The 19,250-nt window shown below is 41.9% G+C and overlaps 1 protein-coding gene across 8 annotated transcripts in view; it reads left to right on the top strand.

Moving 5' to 3' along the window:
- FoxP (forkhead box P) overlaps positions 1-19,250 on the top strand; it is a 219,557-nt gene that overhangs the window by 114,554 nt on the left and 85,753 nt on the right. For 4 of the 8 annotated variants that reach the window (XM_046625291.2, XM_046625290.2, XM_046625289.2 and 1 more), the window contains exons 1-2: positions 9,402-9,560; positions 10,921-11,058. In XM_046625291.2, coding sequence (XP_046481247.1) covers positions 9,417-9,560; positions 10,921-11,058 — 282 coding nt within the window. In that variant the 5' untranslated portion in view covers positions 9,402-9,416. Of the gene's footprint in view, positions 1-9,401; positions 9,561-10,920; positions 11,059-19,250 lie in introns of those variants that run through there. The other 4 variants (XM_046625288.2, XM_046625287.2, XM_046625293.2 and 1 more) reach the window with 1 other exon arrangement.

Raw genomic sequence — 19,250 nt, 5'->3', positions numbered from 1 at the left:
GAGAAAGAGAGACTGTGAAAAAGGAGACTGGCGTAAGAAGACGGGGAAAACGGTGGAAGAGAAACCCTGAAATGCCCGTCAAGGCGAGCGAGACCGCGGTGGCTCAAACGTCTCACCGCAAATTTTTATTCATTTACATCAGCCGTATAGAGCAAGGAGGAGACGAGAGGCCTTTAAGTCGGGGGGGGAGTGAAGAGGGCGGAAAGAGGCAGGATCGAGAGCTATTTCCATTTTATTTAAAAAGAACATTCCTCTGAAGTGAGGATTACGCTCTATCTCTCTTTCTCCTTTTTCTCCTTCCCTTTGCAACGGGAACCCGCATGCGGAAACCACCGTTGCCTTGAAAACGCATCAGTATCGCGAGTATCGGCATGATTTTACGGTTCGAAATTCGACTATCACGAATCCAGAGAACGATGGTCTCTTATCCTCGATCCTGAAACTTGTGCTCTTCATCCTGTTGTCCGCGGATAGAGTCTTCATTCGCATACATCTGGGATCTTTCGAAGGGCCGAGTCCATTCCTCAGGATATGCCAGTACCCACTGACCATTTCCCACACTAAATATGGCCGGTGAGTTGCAGTTTTATCCCCACGATTCGGGACCCGTTGAACTGACGTAATCTATGTACATCACCTAAATTTTCCTACGACTAGATTTACAACCCGGCGAATGGTCTTTACACCAACTACTTAGAAGAAGACTGCAAGGCTGTCCGTCTTTTTGGCCAAAACGGCAACATAAAACTGAGAAGAAGACTGTTAGCGATTTATTCTGGTAACTAGAGGGTAAAAATCCCAAATTTTCAAATCCTTAGTCTAATTAGCGCTGCTGTCATTGCTCAGCGAATTTTTTAGCACAGCGTTGCAGGCGTTGAAGGGATCGACAGCTTACGGGCCAAGGCTTCATTCATCATACTCGATGTTTCGAATGGTTTGTCAGAGCAAATGACCCCGACAGCTCTTGGACAGGTCCACTCCGTGTCATTAATAATTCCAGATTCATCTCCCCATCTCTGTCTTTTTCCAGTGTGCCAGTATTTCACAGATGTGCGCAGATTTCACAATTCCTAAAGTCAGTGACGACCACGTGGCTAAAAGACGTCCTCAAAGATCCAATTAGTCACGAAAGGACTGCGTTGGCCACAAAGCGTATACTTCGTTACTCGCTGCAGTGCCCTGAATTAAACGCTGAAGCTTAGTTCACCGTGCAGTACAGTTCTCGGTATACGTATAATCTAAATTCTCGTCCTTCTACCCATTAGCGGCTCAGAGGAGTCCAGTTTCACCTTTAAACTGGCCAATTATTAGAGATTCTGGCGTAATCCTATTACTCCCGTTAGCTCATTATTTTATACCTCCCTAGTCGAAGACCGGTATTATAACCACTCCTTTCCGAGTACCGATAGCTCCACGCAGCTTCACGCGGTGCACGTTCAAACCGTAAATGAAGAATGAGCGTGAACCTGGAATCTAGAAATGGTCTTTCCATCGGATGTATCTAGGTTTAGGAACCTCTTCTGATACCGGAACATTTTTGTTGTAATCCTAACGGATATGGATTCATCAATATAAGTTATGAATAGAGACAGAAGCCATTTAGGATACGTTTCTCACATGAATGGTATCGATTTAAGTTAAATTCACAACCGAAATATCGCAGAGCATATGGCATGGATCAATTTGTGTATCTGGAAAGAGGTAGAAAATGGAATCTCCAGACTATGAACCTCGTTTCTCCCCATATCGGGCGCCATTTACGTTTTCACATCAAAGGGCGCGCCAATAATAAACACCGTGGGGTAGGAAAAAGAAGTAAAACTCAAATTCTCAAACCTGCATTCATGCGGGTTGACGCGATCTTGTGTCCAAGTTCACAGTTCTCATCGTGTGGGGACTTTTAAGTATTTCACGAAATGTTGAAGGATCCAGTACTGAGCGAGGTTGAAGTTGACTACTGATTGGCAGTATCGACGAACGGCGCGCGTCTTCACGTCACGTTGAAAATCGATGGTGACCATGGAGGGCGGAAAGGATAACTCGTTTCGGAATCAAACGATCATCTGTCGCAGCCTCCGCATATGATGGAAACGGAGGGTTGGTGGTGTTTTACTCGAATCTAAACAGGATGCGCTAAACAAACGTTGCGGCGCGGGAGGGATGGGAGGGGCACACAAAACCCATTAGAGGACCAACCGACGGCCGACCAACGCGCCTTGAAGTAGATCCATGTTTTCAGAAACATCCCAAACAAACACTGTAGGTCGGATAGACGCTTTGGTCGGGATCTCCTTTCGCCGTTCCAATACTCAAAGAGGTTTGTGTGCAGCTACACGTTCGTGCTTTCTTTGTACCGTGCCAGTCACCAGCTCGCTGGTACACCAGTTTCGTTACCTCGTCGGCGACCAGGTGGAATCCAGGTGTTGAAACAGAGAGGAAGTTCGTCACGGACCGACGGCGGTCGGCGTTTCCCAATCGCAAACGGACTCCCAGTGCACGCTGAAGATCCCAAAGCTCCTCGTCTCGTCCCGGGCAAAATGGGGCCAATTCCCGAGATTTTATTTAGATCCTGCAGGCCTCTTCGGGGGCATTCTGATCATCAGGAGACACATAAACCTCGAACGCGCTCCGCCGGCCCAGAGCCAGCAGCCAATCGTCCAATCAGACTCGGTGTGCGAATGGCGATGGAAGTGGAAGGAGGCAGAAGTTGCACGAGGGTAATCGGATGTCCACACCTCTGTTGTCAGCTAATGCCCGCCACCATTGTCGAGGGTTCCAAGTCGTAAGCACCGGCGGAGAAGGACTGGAAAAGATCCGCTACTGCAGAAGTGAAAGTGGACAAAACGGTGAGGGGGGAGGAGGAAAGTCGGATCTGAGGATTTCACGGGGTTGACCCTACACGGTTTAGCTATATCGTGCGAGTGACCAATCCGGGAAAATCTCTTCCACTATAAACGGCTAAACAAAGAGAGGTCCATTCCTCAGGAGAAGGCCTTCTCTTTTCCCCCATTCAAAGACTCTCCCTGGTCCCCCGTTTTTTCCCCGGCAAAAGCTAGTTTCTTATCTAGCTTTGTCCACCACTTAGGGTCATTCGTCTAGATCAGTTCGCGCTGATCAACCTTCGCTGCCATCGTCCAGCCGGCGCGAAGCCGACCCAAAGATCCAAGAGACCCTCGTTTTAAGATTGGCATAGGTGGGCAGAAGTGTCTGGCGAAGATCGAGCGTTCCGTTTTTCGCTCCTCCCCGCGGATTTCCGAATTTCTCGTTCCCGTAATTCTGTACACTTGTCCCTCTTTTTCTTATTCTTATGTCCGTTCTCTCTTTCGGGGGTAATAAAAGAAAGCAGCAATACCAGCAGCAGCAGATTAATGCTCTTACTCTTGAATCCAATCAGCATTATATACCGAGGATAGCTGCGCAGCCTCGTCGAGCCAATATCCAGGTCTGAAGCAATTTGATATTATCAACATTTCTGTGCAGAGACACACCCTCCAACATTATATCCATTACCAAACGATCCGACGTAGAATTCTCCTCCTTTTCTCCTTCTATTCTACTCCAAGGAGTTTGCTTCTCTCGCTCACTTTCGTCTTAATTCCAAGGGATGGATGATAAGTATGCTAACAAGGATCCCTCCGCGAGAAAAGAAATGATGATAAAAAAAAAAGATTAATAAAAAAAAAAGAAAAAAAGAGGGAGCGGTGAGCAATGAAGCAATCATGAAGTATACCAGACACTCTTGCAGAGGCAGGAATTAGCGGGGCTCGTGTCTGTTAGCAGGAACGTCGATTCTCCTGTCACTGTTCATTCCGCTGTATATAGAGCCCATTAGCCGATGGAAACTTTGCCGCCACCTTCACCACCGACGCCTCGCCACCAACGCTGCAAAGATATCCCAGGCTCACCCGTACTTTGTTAGTTTTTATTTCTTTCTAACGAAACACCGCCAGCTTCAGGATCAGTTAAGACGAACTATAGGAATCTGGATACCGTTCTGATCCTCAGCTAGATTATAACCTCCAGCTTTACAGTTATGAAGAAAATAGCGTCGTATTTTGTTGCACTGAATATTGATCGACTGTCTTGAACAGGATGAGAGTCGTCCTTGAGGTTCCAATAGAAATTCACGGCTGAAAGATTGATTGGTTTGACGTGAAAGAATGAAACTTTTCCTTGGGTGCAAGGAAAGCACCCGATGAGTGCCTCACCGATTTTCTTCATTGTTGCGATATGTTTTAGTACATCGTAAAACATGAGACACGCATTTCTTTCAAAGTCCCAATTCGGCCATGTAACAAGTAAAATGACCCCTAAAGTTCATTCCCAAGAATAGATTAATTCCATTTTTCAACTCTTATCACGTCCCGTGGTTTTCAGTATACGTTGGCTGTCACATGAGGTCTTCACGGCTTAGTCTTATTTTGGCTATTATAAGTGCTCTAAAAATTCTGAAAAAAATTCGTGCATATCCTTCGAGGCATCTAGTTAAAGATTCAATAGTTCGTTTGCTTGCTTCATTTTTTTTTTTTTTTTTTCGTAGAGGTGAGAAAGCCGTGCGTCTTCTTGTATACAAAATATACACGCAACAAGATATCACGCCAGCACGAAAGACCCCATGTGACAGGGTGGAGGTTAAATAACAAAAAAAAAAAATTCGAAGTCATTCACTACTAACGGACGACAATAATATGCTCAGTGTTTTCACCCCCAAGGGTTTCATCCCTTATACCTTTGAGCTAAATTTTACGGGTACCTTTTAGCCCGCGAACGGCCAATTTGGTACGTGAAACAAAAAAATACGTGTCTAATGTTTTTCGATGTACTACAACATACCATAGAATAAACGAAATCGCTGAGGTATATCTCCCATGCTTTTCTGATTGTTGGTAGTTTTAATCCAGCGTTGAGCTTCGTAAAAAGTAAACCACGGTGAGAAAAGGGTACCTAATAACCCGCTTCTTTGGCGCACGTCTGCATTATTTCTCTCCCCGATTTGCCCCCCCCCCCCCCCCTTCCCCCCATCCTGCCCCTGCATACGTGTTCCGGGAGATAGGTGAAAGCTCGGCCGGAGACATTTGGTAACCTATAAAGAAGTGTTTTACGAGGGAAGATAATGCGATGAAAGATTCGACCGGCGAGCAACCATGCCTAAAGAGTAACCGAGATCCCCCGCTCAGTAGTGGTTGTGGAGGGAGGTCGTCGGCTGGACCGCAGCGACCGTCGCCCAGGATGGCCTCCATAATATATCAATTTCGTATTCTAATGTCTAGCGGTTAATCCAAAATGTGTCGAGTCGACGGAACCCGGGCGGTGGTCGGAGGCCGTCGCCGAGGGGAAAATCCCGGCTTCCTGCAGGACTCGGGGCGAATCCGTCGACGCGGTGGTCGCGGTTCTCCCGTCCGAGGACGTCCACCCCGACACACATCCGCCGTCCCCTTCCCCCACCCCTTTCACCAGCCAAATACCATCCCCTATACTTTTCAGACAGTCCGGCGATAATTGGACGAATTTTCCAACGCCAGTTTCTCTCCGTCTACGCGTACGGGTGTAAGTATATCTATGTGGCCACCACCACCACCCCCACCTTTCTCCAGACAATTATACCCTGTTATATATTGCATCGTATATGCGATTTCAACTATTCAAAAATTCATCACCTCTCACTCATTCTTTTCCCAACTTCATCCCCTTGCTCTTTTCCGTTTGTTTCACTTCAGCATCCGCTTCTTGACCGCTACCGGACCTTTTCAACGTCATTCCAAATTCTCGCTTGGGAGTTGGAGAAAATGTGATAGAAATTCAAGTGTACGGTGATATGGAAAAACCTGAGATTTTTATGTCACAAATCATGTTGAAAAGATATGATGAAACAGTTTTGAAAACTTGACACCCGCGTATTTTTGTTTTTTTTCTCTTCTTTAAATCGACGTTCGGGGTATTGTTTTAGACTAGACTTTTAGTCTTCTTGGTCGTAATTTGATTTCAGTTGAAAGAGGGGTGGCGAAGGTGGGCAGGGAGATCGGGGAAAAAGCTCGCCTAGAAAACAATTGAAAGCGTTATACGTAAATTTTCACGTTCGGGGTAGTAAATTATAAAAGCAGAAGAAATTAGTGGTGAATTCACACGACGTGTCTCACCCCTGGGTCCGGTCTCTCTACTTTTTTGCCGTTGCTCCTCTTCTGGCATTGAGTGTTTGGTTGAAAATGGGGGAGAGAAAAAAGGAACGATGTGCAAAAAGAGAAGAGGCAAAAGAATTGAAATAAAAAAATGAAAAAATAAAAAAATAAATAAATAACTGGCACTCTACGACCGGTGCTTTTCGCGGGTTCTGAGATAAAAAATTATCCGCAGCGGTAGAAACGTTTTCCACCTTAAATCATATATTTATCGCGACATTAATTCAACCCTTTTAGCCTGCCGAGATGGGGCGGCGAACAGGGGAGGAGAGGCGTGTGTGTAACCCTTTTTTCATCCCGACAGCTCGTTACTCCGCTAATTTCTCAGATTCAAGGATTTTTACGTTTCCTACTCCGTCCGTTCGTTCCTCCTCCCCCCCCCCCCCCCCCCCCCCCCCCCCCGACGGGTCGTCGAAAACCTCTCTTTCATTATTTAGTGCAGGATATAATGCTTTTCACCCCGTTGCAAAACCATCCGTGACCTCCAACCCCGCCCCGCCATCTACCCTCCAGTATTTCTTCCTCCAACTCTACCCGACGCTTGAACAACCACCTCGAATACCACTCACATGTTGTATGTATTCGCAGATTTGCAAATTCCACAATTTTTGACCAAGCATAATTTCGTTTCTAGCACCAAAGAAAAAAAGAATCCATCTCGATCGATATTCTAGGCATCAACCTTGTCGATATTTTCTCCAACTGTTTGACTCCCATTCAATCTCAGGGATACTGATAACGGAGAATGAACGATCAATTTGTGAATTTTTTTTTCCTCCTTCATGACGATTAAATAAAAATCATTATAAATCTCAAATCAAAAAATTAAAAACGTGATGGGAATAGAACAGAGTTTCTCGTTTCGCGGACCATTTCTGAGGTAGGTTCTTACCTGGGCGAGATATCGTCCTATGACAACAAACCGAAGAATTGCGGCAAAGGGAGGAGAGCAAAAAGAAAATTTGTAATAGCATTGGCGTTCATGCTGACGTCGAGTGTGTACATAATACGGAATAAGAATTGTATAGAAAATTCGTACAAGCATGCATGCGGGGATGTGTGTATTTTGTGTACATCTGTGTGTATACCGGGTATTTATTATATAAACGTCGAACCTTAAGCGCCGACACGCAGTGGTAAATAAAACGTAGGTATATACATTTGTTGGTATTTCACGAAACTCGCCAGCCAGCCGGCGAGCAGCAATTCCTGAGATCCTAAGATCTGTATGCTTTTCAGTTTTTCCGTTATAACTACGTCGAATCGTAAACAGCATGGATGTTAAAAAAACTCTTACACAACACGGCGAGAGGTGAAAAGAAAAATTGCATTTTCAGGAAGAAGCATGAATGACGGAGCAATACTTCCGTCAACGTTGTTTTTCAATATCTGTTTGTTTCCTCAACGTTGCAAAAAATTTCATATATATATACGATGAACGTCTTAAGAAAGATCCGATTTTCGAATCCGTCGAATAGTTTCGTTGTCTGCGTGTTGTTCTGTCCGTATTTTAAAGATTTTATTTTCTCCTATTTCAGAGGTTAGGAAAAAGAACTCGATCGGTACTAAAGATCGGGACAAATTCATCAATCTTCTTCAATCGACGATGATAGTCTCGAGCGAAATATCTTCTTTTGTTGCCGATCGGACTCGCAAGGTAGAACAAACGACTCGACGCTACTTTGGGTGATACATAATCAATTCATCCGCGGAAATCTCTGTTAGGCTCTACTGATGAAGAAGCTACCAGCAGCATCGACCGAATCATCAAGATCAACGACAAACGTCACACAATGACTCGTTTTTCACAACCAAACCGGACAAATCGCACTACATACATGTACGAGGTTACAACGCAAGTCTGGTTCATTCCTTCAGTCAGTCAGTCAGTGAGTCAGTGAGTCAGTGAGATATCGTAGCAGGATCGGAAGAACACATCTAGTCCCGTGACTCGGTGGACGTATAGACTGTTCGGGCGTCGTATTTAAGTGAGGGGGGGGGGGGGGGGGGGGGGGAAACCGAGTCGCCCGAGGGTAGTTGATCCAAGGCAGTCACTAGTCGGTGGTGATCGTCGTTTGGCCGTCATCCATCCATCCATCCATCCCATCCAATCCATCCAGTTGCCCGGTGTGGTCGTCTGTCGTCGGGCAAGGACGGGGGGGGGGGGGGGGGTGATCGGGGGCTTGTGGGGGGGTTTAAAATCGGGTGGTAAATTTTGGCGGTGCGGTGAACGTGCCGTAGGCGATGACGACGCCAGACGGTGGGGGAAAAGAGAGCGACAGGGAGAGAAGAGAGAGGGAGAGAGAGAGAGAAAGAGAGAGAGAGAAGGACGACGGCAGCGTCGGAGGAGGGGGAGCGAGAGGGAGGGGCGGGAGGGGGGAGGGCGACGCGCGGCAGACACAACCGGGCCTGTTGGTTGGTTTCAACTATATTTGTTTATATTTACACAACAAGCCCCGCGCTGCTGCCTGCCTGCCCGCCTGACTGCCATCCCTGCCTGCCTGCCTGCTCCATTCGTTTCATACGTTTCGTTCGTTCGTTCGTTCGTTCCTTCGTCTCTCGAGTCTCTCTTGCACATACCTAACTCCACGCGCTCTCTGGGGTTTAGTGTTTAGAGTTACCTCGGCGTGCTCGCAACTCACAACGACACTTATTGTGACCGCCGCGCGGCGTTATCGCCTCCTAAAAAAAACCGGCTCGTATCACACCGACGAGCCGATCAAACCCACGAAACCGCTGCGCAGCTGGACGGTTTAAAAAATCGAACTTTTTACCCGCGAGAGAAACGGATTTTTTTCCGAACCCCTCTACCTTCGTCCCTCTCTCTCTCTCTCTCTCCCTCTCTCTCTCTCTCACACAGCCACCGCGGGTTCACCTTACTTTTATCTCTGATCGGTTTGTTCGGATATCGATCGCGTCTCGTAAGAATAATCGAACGTAAAGGATATTGTGATTGATTTTTGTAAAATTGTGTCGTTTGATATTTTTTTTATCAACCGTCTTTACGTTCGTAATATCGGAGTGATTTATGTTTATTTCGTGGATTCAGGACGTGTGAATGAAACAACTGACTAGTGGCACAATTGTTTTTTTTTTTTTTTTAATTTTTTTTTAATAATTTTTTTTTTTTTTCCTTCTGTTTCTCACCTCTTTCGAACGAAATACATGTTATACGATTATTATTCATTTCGGCACAATGTTAACGCGTCTACGTATACACACGCTTATTAATTGATACATATGCGCGATAGTGAACGACATGTGTTGTTACAAGTGGAAGATATTGTGCAAGTTTTTGGATTACAAATTGCTATATTTGACAGTCGGCGTGTCAATTGTGATCGATTAATTGAACACGGGACGACACATGGGAGGATCGATCAAGTAATTGCGAATATTTATTTTACCCTTTCATTATTTCGGATGTGGTAAATTGTTAATTCTCATTTTCTTTCATTTAATTTTTTGTTTTTTTTTTTTGGTTTTTTTGTTTTTTTCTATTCCCGAATCACACCGTTCTATTGTCACAATACATGTTCATATATCACATACATGGGGTGCATAGAAGAAGTAACTATCAATGAGACAAGTGTTGAGGCTGATTTACGACCGATTATTGTATCTATGGTGGGTATATATATATATGTATGTATATATATATTTATTACATACCGGCTTCACAGCCTCCCGTTCGCCATTCTATATTTATCTCGCGTTCTCAACATTTCTACCGCGTAACTACATATGCATACATATACATGTATGTAAATGCGTATTACATACATTTAGTACAAGTCCTTCTACCCGAAAAGAAAATTTCGTTCTTCAGTCGGTATTTAAACCAAAATGTATGTACAATTGTATAGGAGAAATATATATATATATATAATATATATATATATATATATATATATATATATATATATATATATATATATATATATATACATATACAAACAAGTTCGCATTTTTTTCTTTTCACTTTCTTGGGCGACGTGTCTTTGCTTTTTTTTTTTTTTTTTCGTTCATAGCACTTTAAATTTTTTACACTTTCTCAGCTCTTTCAAACTCGGTCGATGATCCATGAATGAACCGGCGCAGATGAGTTCATTCTTCTTCAGATCTTTTCTCCATTAGTTCTCCATCTTTGATTTCAATCGTTTCTGGTCATGGTTTTTCAAACGTTCAAAAACTATACACTCGATGGTTTCAATTCTGCCCCCCCCCCGCCCTATGTGAATATAAGAAGTTTATAAAAAACGTATAAACTGTCGAATTTTTGAGTAGCGATTGAATAAAAAAAAAAAAAAAAAATATAGAAGGTGAAAAAAATAAGCAAATTCCAGACAAGGAAAAATTACCACAGTAGAAACTGACCGACAAAATTTTAATGACGTCAAATATTTGTGTAATTTATTTATATATATATGTATATTTTTTTTTTATTTCGCCAAGTCCCCGACAGTCATTCGAATACGCGCGAGCGATGATTATTTTTTCCCAAGGTGAAAAAGCACGCGTTTGATTTCTCTTTGATTCTTTTTTTTTTTTTTTTTTTTCTCGTCACGCGAGAATTCGTTCCGCGCTAATTCGTGATTGTTTCCACGTGAAACAATCAAAGACGTGATAATGGTGAATCGCATCGCGGTATCGGGTTTGGATTTTGTCAAAAAAGAAAAAAAAAAGAAAAAGGAAAGAAAAGAAAAAAAAAAATTAACGTTTCGTTCTCGGTATTGTTTTTCAGGACGATGGCATAATGGATCATGATCAAGACGGGGACGTTGCGATTAACCTGTCAACATCCCAGAGACCTTCTGCTTCTACGACCCCGAACGGAGACACATCCGCATCCTACGGCCACGATCATCAGAACAACGATCAGGTAAGGTAACCGTTCTTTTTATTTTCTCTCATACAATCGTTCCGGAGACTATGTGCGGTTGCGATACCTGGGTGTATGCGTGTGTGTGTGTACATATATATATATATATATATATATATATATATATATATACGTATATTCGTTATCCCGGACAAGATAATCGATTAAAAACCGATCGGAAAAATATGAAATGAAATGAAAGGAAACCCGATGCTTGCTATTGTGCGGCTCGTTATCATGTTTGGAAATTGATAATAACGAGTAATTAAATAATATATCGATGATGAACCTTCGAATTTTGACACACCGTGCTCGAGGCTAATGCCGATGCTAATTATCAGACTAAATAATAACTATACCTGTATAATCATTCATGCATTAACACACGCCGAGGTGGAATATTTTATTATAATTTTTCTTCCTCTTATTCGTCTTCTTCTTTCTCTTTTTAATGCCTCCCGAATCACATGTGACGAAATATTTTCATCGCGTATCGCAGTGTGTGCACATATATATACATGTCGTTATAACGGAGAAGATATTAATAATGAAACTTGCTCAATTGTTTGTGGCTACTTTCAACGTCGTTAATCGATATGTATTTATATAAACGAAAAAAAAATTTAATGTGAATTTTTGATCTTCCGTGATAAATATGTGAACATCAATTTTTTCGGAGTCGTAATCTACATCAGTTGCGATAAATCTAGCCAATCGTATTTGTAACTCTTACTCTATTCGCGAGGTTGAAAGTTGTAGTGACGTTGACGTGACGATGAATGTTGGGAAAAATATATTTATGTCGCAACTTTAGGATTATCCCGAAATTGGGTAAACGGTATAATGAAGCAGAAACTACGTCGTCGCATATTTAAAATTCAACTATTTCAAAAACATTCTAAAATTGCAAAGCGACGATATTCGTTCCCTCCACTTTTCATCGCGTCAACGTTACCAATTTCAACCTCGTTACTTATTCGTTTTGCAACACTTGTTATTACTATTTTCGAATTTCCAAGTCTTGTCGTCAATTTTTATAAATTTAATTTCAAAAACAGACGAAACAATTCAATTCTATCAATTACGCCGAGTTATTGTCGCGGTTATTATTATTATCAGTATTACCGTTGTTATCGGGGATAGAGAATTTTACCGAAACGATAAAGAGAATGTTTCTTTTTTCAAATTTACTCGTTTCCCGTATCATCGGAAAACAAGGGATGCCTTGTATAATAATGTGCGTATGAAAGGGCGGCGCAGAAAGCGGTTGACACTCTTACGGTTAGACCATAAAATCGAGACCTGATTTCAAATTCAATTCAAAATCCGCGGTTTGTGCATGCAATATACTTTGGAGTCCCTCGCTTTTCGTTCTCTTTCCCGATTTTTTTCTTTTTTTTCTTCCTCTCTCGCCCCACGTAGCTTTACGGTATACGCGGGAGAAAAACCGTCGCTGAGGGAAACAAATGTTTTATGGGTTCTAAAGCGTTCTTTTCGCTACAGGTTTTCAATATAAGCTTCACCCGTGGCATTCGGATGTTCTATTATTATTATTGTTGTTATTATTATAACTATTACTGTTATCGTTACGATTGTTCATTTTTTTTTTATTTATTTATTTTTTCTCTCTCTCTCTCTCTCAACACCTCTTCTCTTTCCTTTCTCACGCTGTTCTCTCGTTTCTCTCTTCGTCACGATTTGTACACAAGCTTGTTCTTATTCCACTCTGCGATTTGCTCGGTTAAGGAGTACGTTTTGATGAGCTGACGCGACGGTGTAAGAAAAAATTCCCATCGAATTTTGTGGATGGAAATTTAATCGTATGCGCAACGCCGATGATCGAAAGTACGAGTTGAGCGCAAAGACTCAACTCTAAAGTGCTTCCGAAGAATTCTGAATTTGGTCCATGTTTCACTCAATTAGCTTCTCGACCTCACGTTTATGAAAATCGTTCTCTATCCGGCAAAACTCGTACCGAACGTATCGGTAATCTTCCATTTACATTCATCGACGGATGAATAATAGACGTAGAATTGACTACGGTATAAGTTTAGCAGTGAAACGTCGTTTATTGGGACATTTGTTAATTCTATGGAAAAACTTTCAGGACGAAATAATCGGGATACAATTGCTTTTGAGAAGGTTCTTTCATCCAAACGAATCCTGAGGAGATATTGAAGATTTTTGTTTATAGGGTAGATATGTACCGTTTTCATTACTTGACGATTTGTAGTCAATGATCTAATTTTATGGAGGAGATATCCCGACGAGATTATCATCGCAGTTACACTGATTGTGAGAAAATAGTTTTGTTATAACGAACAGGATTTATTTACCGTTAACAAATCGTATGTTTGAATATGGCGAAATAAATATTTAGTTATAGATGAGAAATCGTGGATTTGTATAAGCGTACTTGAAGACTTTGTTAACAGTTGATAAGTGATCTACCTCTTCAGAAACAGTATCCTGTTATACAAAACAATCTAACACGATGTTAAAATACTTGAATATCGATACCGAATGAATATTTATCAATAGTCAATCAACGAAATATTTTATTGAAAATCCTATTCGGTGTCACATTTTCCAAACCAAAAATAAATCTTATATCGCACGCGCCTGATCTCAAACATAACTTCGCATATCCAGATCAAGAATTTACGAACAAAAACACACTGCAGCGATATTTAAACGTTGGAAGAATCTCGGACAATCTTCGATATTGTAACGTCAGCTTATGAACTTCGAATCCTGAAATAAGATATGGCGTGAAATATCTCACAATTAGTGAAAAAAAAAAAAAAAAAATTCAATCGATTTTCGCTTCATCTTCCGCAAATATGTTTTTAATAACAGACGTATTTTAGCGAGAGGTTAAATATTCCGTTCGCTTCAAATGCTGAAAAATTTCTATCGTAGTTGTGACACGGAACGCACGTTCGTTACACGTTGATAATTTTTTTTTTTTTTTTGAACAGTTAATAAAGTGATTCCTGAAAATAGTCAACGAAATATACTCTATTCTCAGTGTAGGATTCTTCAGCACCAGATTCTTGCCAAGTCAGACGTTAAGATTCAACTCTCGAGAGTAACGAAGCTATGAGAAATCGGCGTGTCCTTAGGTTTGAAAAGCGAGAAACTTCCGACCCTCGCATCCGGTCAGTGTAACTGTCACGGTAACTTGTTGACGGGTTTGACCGCGTTGCCGTGTCGAATTTTCGTCGGTCTCTCGTAGGCGCATAGACGCTGTAGAAACGGGCGAATCGCATGCGAATTGGCGTGTCGCGTCGACTTCTCGCCTCTTTCGGACCTCCGCGTAACCCTGCGGGGAGGTTGTACCTTTGTCAAAGTTTGCCTTTCGGGATAACGTGACATAATCAGGACTAGAAACGCAAGGAGAGAGAAACGGGGAAGCGTCGAGGTTCGGAGAAGCTTGCAGACCTACCTGCTCGTCTTCTTGTTTATAATTTACAATGCCAGAAGCCACAATTACGGAGGAACTAATCCTGCTGCTGGTCCTGGCTGATCCTGAACAACCGCACGACGTCCTCGAGACTCTGCCGCGAATCTTGGCAGCTCGTTTATTTATTTACAACAGATCACACCTTCGGCTAAGATTTATCAGCCGTATCTACGTCGCTACGCGTAGGACGAGATCCTACGGAGAGAAAGATGTGTGTGTATATTAGGGTGGTCCTTGTTTAGGGTCTTGACGAATTTTTACACCGCCACATCACTCAAATCAATTTCAAATCATTTAAAAAGAGTCGCCAAATTTTTTCACATTCTTACAGCAAGTCTGAGATAGCCCGCATTGTGATCGAAGTTTCTTATGGAAGTGACGTGAGAAAAACTTTTTTTCGCACTGTATATTTCATCGTGAAAGTAATAATGTTCCAAAAAATCTGTAACTGCGAGGTTTTAGTCGGCGTTAGTGATACTGTGTGTAAAAAAAAAAAAAAAAAAATACACATCACCGTACGAGGCAATCTAGACGAATTGCACTTCCTCTAAATAAAAAAAAAAAGTCGGGTTTCGAGGTTGTGCAATTCGTCTAGATTGCCTGGTACGATGATGTGTATTTTTTCCCAGATAGTAGCACTGATTCTCACCAAAACCTCGCGGTTACAGATTATTTGGAACATTATTACTCTTGCAATAAAATGTATACTGAGAAAAAAAAATTTCACCCATGTTAATTTCCGTAAGAAACTTCGATCACAATGCGGACTGTCTTAGAGTCGATGTAAAAATCGGAAAAAATTAGGCGATTGTTTTCGAATTATTTGAAGTCGATTTGGGGAATGGTCTGGCAAAAATTGGTCGACACCCTGAATAAGGACCACCCTAGTGTATGTATATATATATATGTACCGGGACAATGTCTTGAAACTTGAAAATCAAGTGCGCATGCGCGAGTTTTATCGGCTGTTCGCGCAGGCTGGCCAACCCGAGTTTCAGCTGTCAAACTGCTTCTGCCGGCGATGTAGTTGATACGAATTTTCGAGGTTAGAATCTTAAATAATTGAGGCAGTGACTCGGAAAGGTTTGCGAAGCGTTTTGTTAATGGGTCGGAAAGTTGAATCGTCAAAGAACGGTCGGAATTTAACGCTTACGCTCTTTAAAAGTTCAAACGTAGACATTTTGCGTAGGTTGGCCCGCCTGCATCGCAAGACAAAAGTATCGCTGCGGGAAAGATTTCGCCGACCAATGAGATTTAATTATTTGGCGCATGCGCGGTTCATTTTCAAGTTTCAAGAGATTGTCCCGGTATACAAGTTACGATGATGTCGAATGCGTGTTATGTCTACCTATATTACACCGGGGAAAAGTAATAACCTCGAACTTACCGCGGCCGTCTTTCGGCTCCCGCATCGAAGATGAGGAAATATAAAATTTGTTCACATGCGGGGCGGTGGGAAAACGGCTAAGAACCTCCCCTCATCCCCTATATCGACGCAAATTGCAAATAGCATGTCGCTTCCAATCAAGTTGCCGAGAGAGAAGAAGAGAGAGAGAGAGAGAGAGAGAGAGAGAGTTGGTGGAAAGGTGGTGGGGGCACTTCTCTCGGCTTTGTCTTCTTCCGTTGCCGTGCATCGCATCCGCGGCTTTTTATTCACCTTCATTTTCATTTTCTCAGATTGCCCGCCCAAGAAAATGTCACAAAATTTCCTTCCACTCTAATTGAACGGCTAAATTTAAGATAAAAAGCAAAAGCTGCACAGCTGGCTCGAGTATAAAACGACTTATGAGCCTCCTTCTCTCATTCTCTCTCTCTCTCTCTCTGTCTCTTACCCTGAACACTGATCGCATTTGTTGTTCGAAATGCCCAAAGACGCTCACTTGGTATTTTACTACTTGTGCAGAGGCGAGCCTCTTTTTTCACCCCTCGGGCCTTTTCCGACCGGCTTCTGTGTACTTCTATTCTTAACTCTCACGTGCAACGGGAAAGTATTTTCACCGTCTTTAACACAGCGTGTAGTTTGTGTACACATTTGCCGTTTCGGTATAATGCATCATTATACGTATTGTACATGTAACGACGTAAAAGGGTTATGTAAAATTTATTCTTCCTAGTCGTTTGCCGTTTTTATTTCACCATTTCACACATCGGGATCCTTTCAATGCTTCTTGAAATCAATTCCTTTCACTCAATCGATCAGATGTCGCTTCAAATCTCTGCAATAACCAAAGATATCTCCATGAAAATTAACGTAATTATACTTTTTTTTTTCTCACTTGCGCGAAATTCCAAAGTCGGGAAATTTTCGGAGCTAACAAAAAGTAGGTAAAATATGTTATACGGATTAATCGATGAAGACCTGCAATTATATATAGATATATATATGTATATAGAATTTGAGTGAATTGTCAAATAGCTTGATATCTTAGTAATTTATTTTCCACTTTTCTGGTGGTTAAACACTGTATTTTTTTTTTTTCTTTTTTATTTGGATTCTTACATTATTCGATTGCATGTTATATTTATACTCTTGGCTACTCATACACGGTGACGAAGGATCGCACGAACAGCTACGTTGAATTCGATTCGGCGCTTTGCTTCCATTATTAAACGCGGCTGTTAAAACCTTACCTTAGCAGCTGTGTACTCAAATACAATCTGGGAATCAAGTCCCTCGTATACGTCCCGACTTCTCTCGGTTTGAGGGTCGGGCTGCTGCAGGCAGGCTGGCTGGCTGACTGGCTAGTCGAGTCGGCACGATTAATTTCTATTATTCAAGAGATAACTTTTCCCCGTTAAGTAATACAAGCCTCCGAACACGATCCCCAGCCTCCCTCTCTTTCCCTCGTCTCGAAGATCCGGGAACCAAGAAAAGGAAGAATTGAAACGCTGCGCAGTCGTCGAGAAAAAAGATTTAAAACAAATCCCTTGACATAACCGATTTTCGTAACGATTTATTTACTCCGTTATTTGTTTGTTCGTTGTTTTGTTTTTTTTTTTTCTTTTTTCAATCTTTTCTTTCGTCAAACGGAATTTAAAAGATTTTTCCCTGCGTTGTTGCAATTCCATTATCGGTCCAATATTACTGGAAACAAATTGTGAAAATCAGTCGAAAACGCCACGAGCAAAATATACCGATAAAATAAACCCAATTTTTTTTTTACCGATTTCTCTTCCCCGCTCGTTTATATTCATGCGATATCGATTTTTCGAAAACTAAGCAGACGACTGCTCTGAAATCGGGACCAAGAATAATTTTGACAATCGTTGCCGATTTTATCGTCAACTTTTTTTGCCCTCATAATTTTTCGCTGCTATTTTGTCATGGGTATGAAATATCAGGTAGCTAAGCATGACGATCTGATTAAGATATGAAATTGAACGAATGATATTGCAAAAATAATTTTCATTCTCATACCGATTTCCGTTCTGCGTCAACTCTTGTTATACCGGTGTGTGAATTTTTGAAAAAAGAGCAGACGGTTGCTGATATAGTGAGAAAAAAAGAAGTAAAAACAGCAAATCGGTGATTATTACCGATTTTCTTACCGATTTTCTTACCGATTCTCTTTTCAAATATTGTTAAAATTACAACCCGATTATTCTGATGAATCAACTTCATCGTCAAGTAGAAAACTCGACCGTATTAACGAAGGGTGTCTTCATTCTTTGGTTATGTATTCTCACGGAGAAAAAGATGACGAAAAAAAAAAAAAAAAATGGGGGTACACGAAGTAGGGCGAGGGACCGATACATGCAGAAGTGTATACACCTCTCTTTATTCTCTTTCTATCTTTCTTCTCTCCATCTCTCCGAAATGCACGAGCAGCCTGACGTCTCACCGTGTCGCGGCCATCGTGCGTTGAGCCGGGACGGACGCGTTGCGGTGACAAAAACTGAATTTGTATGTGTAAACGCCACCTGAAATAACTCATGAGAGCATCGCGGGCAAACATACGTGTTACCGGGTGTAAACATTATCAGTGTAGGTAGAGGTACGCTCGGTGTTAAGGTTGACTCGAGACTCGAGACTCGAGTCGCGTTGGGTTTAGTCGCAGTCCGATATTCCGCGTTCAACCTCGTCATTGAGGAGAAGCCAGTTTGCGCCGATTTTTTCCCCTCTTTATCTCCATTTCCAATTCTCTCGCCTGTCCGGCGAAACAGTCCGCCTGAAACAACTACCGATCAACGCGGTGACGATTGTTGGAACATATTTTCAAATCTTCACCACGCAAACTTGTCGTTCTTGCCTTCGACAATTCGCTTCTTTTCTTTATCTCTTTTCCTTCGATTCTTTCACTCGGTTCTTTTCCATTGCTTTTCTCTATTCGTTGTTATTCGTTCTTCATGTTTGTATTTGAATTTTTTCATTTCTTGTTCTTCTCGCATCAGTTTACAATCGTCACATGTCACCTGTATATATCTCGTACTTATACAATCAGCCGACGATTGTTGAACAATCGGTATTCTTACTCATATCAATGACGTAGCGAGATCGCGATTTCACACATCTTTGATCAGAGTTATCTAGCTAATTCAATACCAGCTTCTTTCATATGTCATTCTGTTCCGGTCGATTCTCGCGCGGATCGTATCGGTGTGGAAAAAAAAAAAAATAAAAAAATAAAATCGCTGATTCGATTGACGCGATTGATTCGACGACTGATATAATTCATTGACCATATACGTTATTCATGAATTGATCGTATAAGCTCTGCGAAATTCC

This window comes from Neodiprion pinetum, chromosome 5 (assembly GCF_021155775.2).
Source record: "Neodiprion pinetum isolate iyNeoPine1 chromosome 5, iyNeoPine1.2, whole genome shotgun sequence".
Classification (NCBI taxonomy): Eukaryota; Metazoa; Arthropoda; class Insecta; order Hymenoptera; family Diprionidae; genus Neodiprion; species Neodiprion pinetum.
This window is presented reverse-complemented; position numbering and strand designations above follow the sequence as displayed.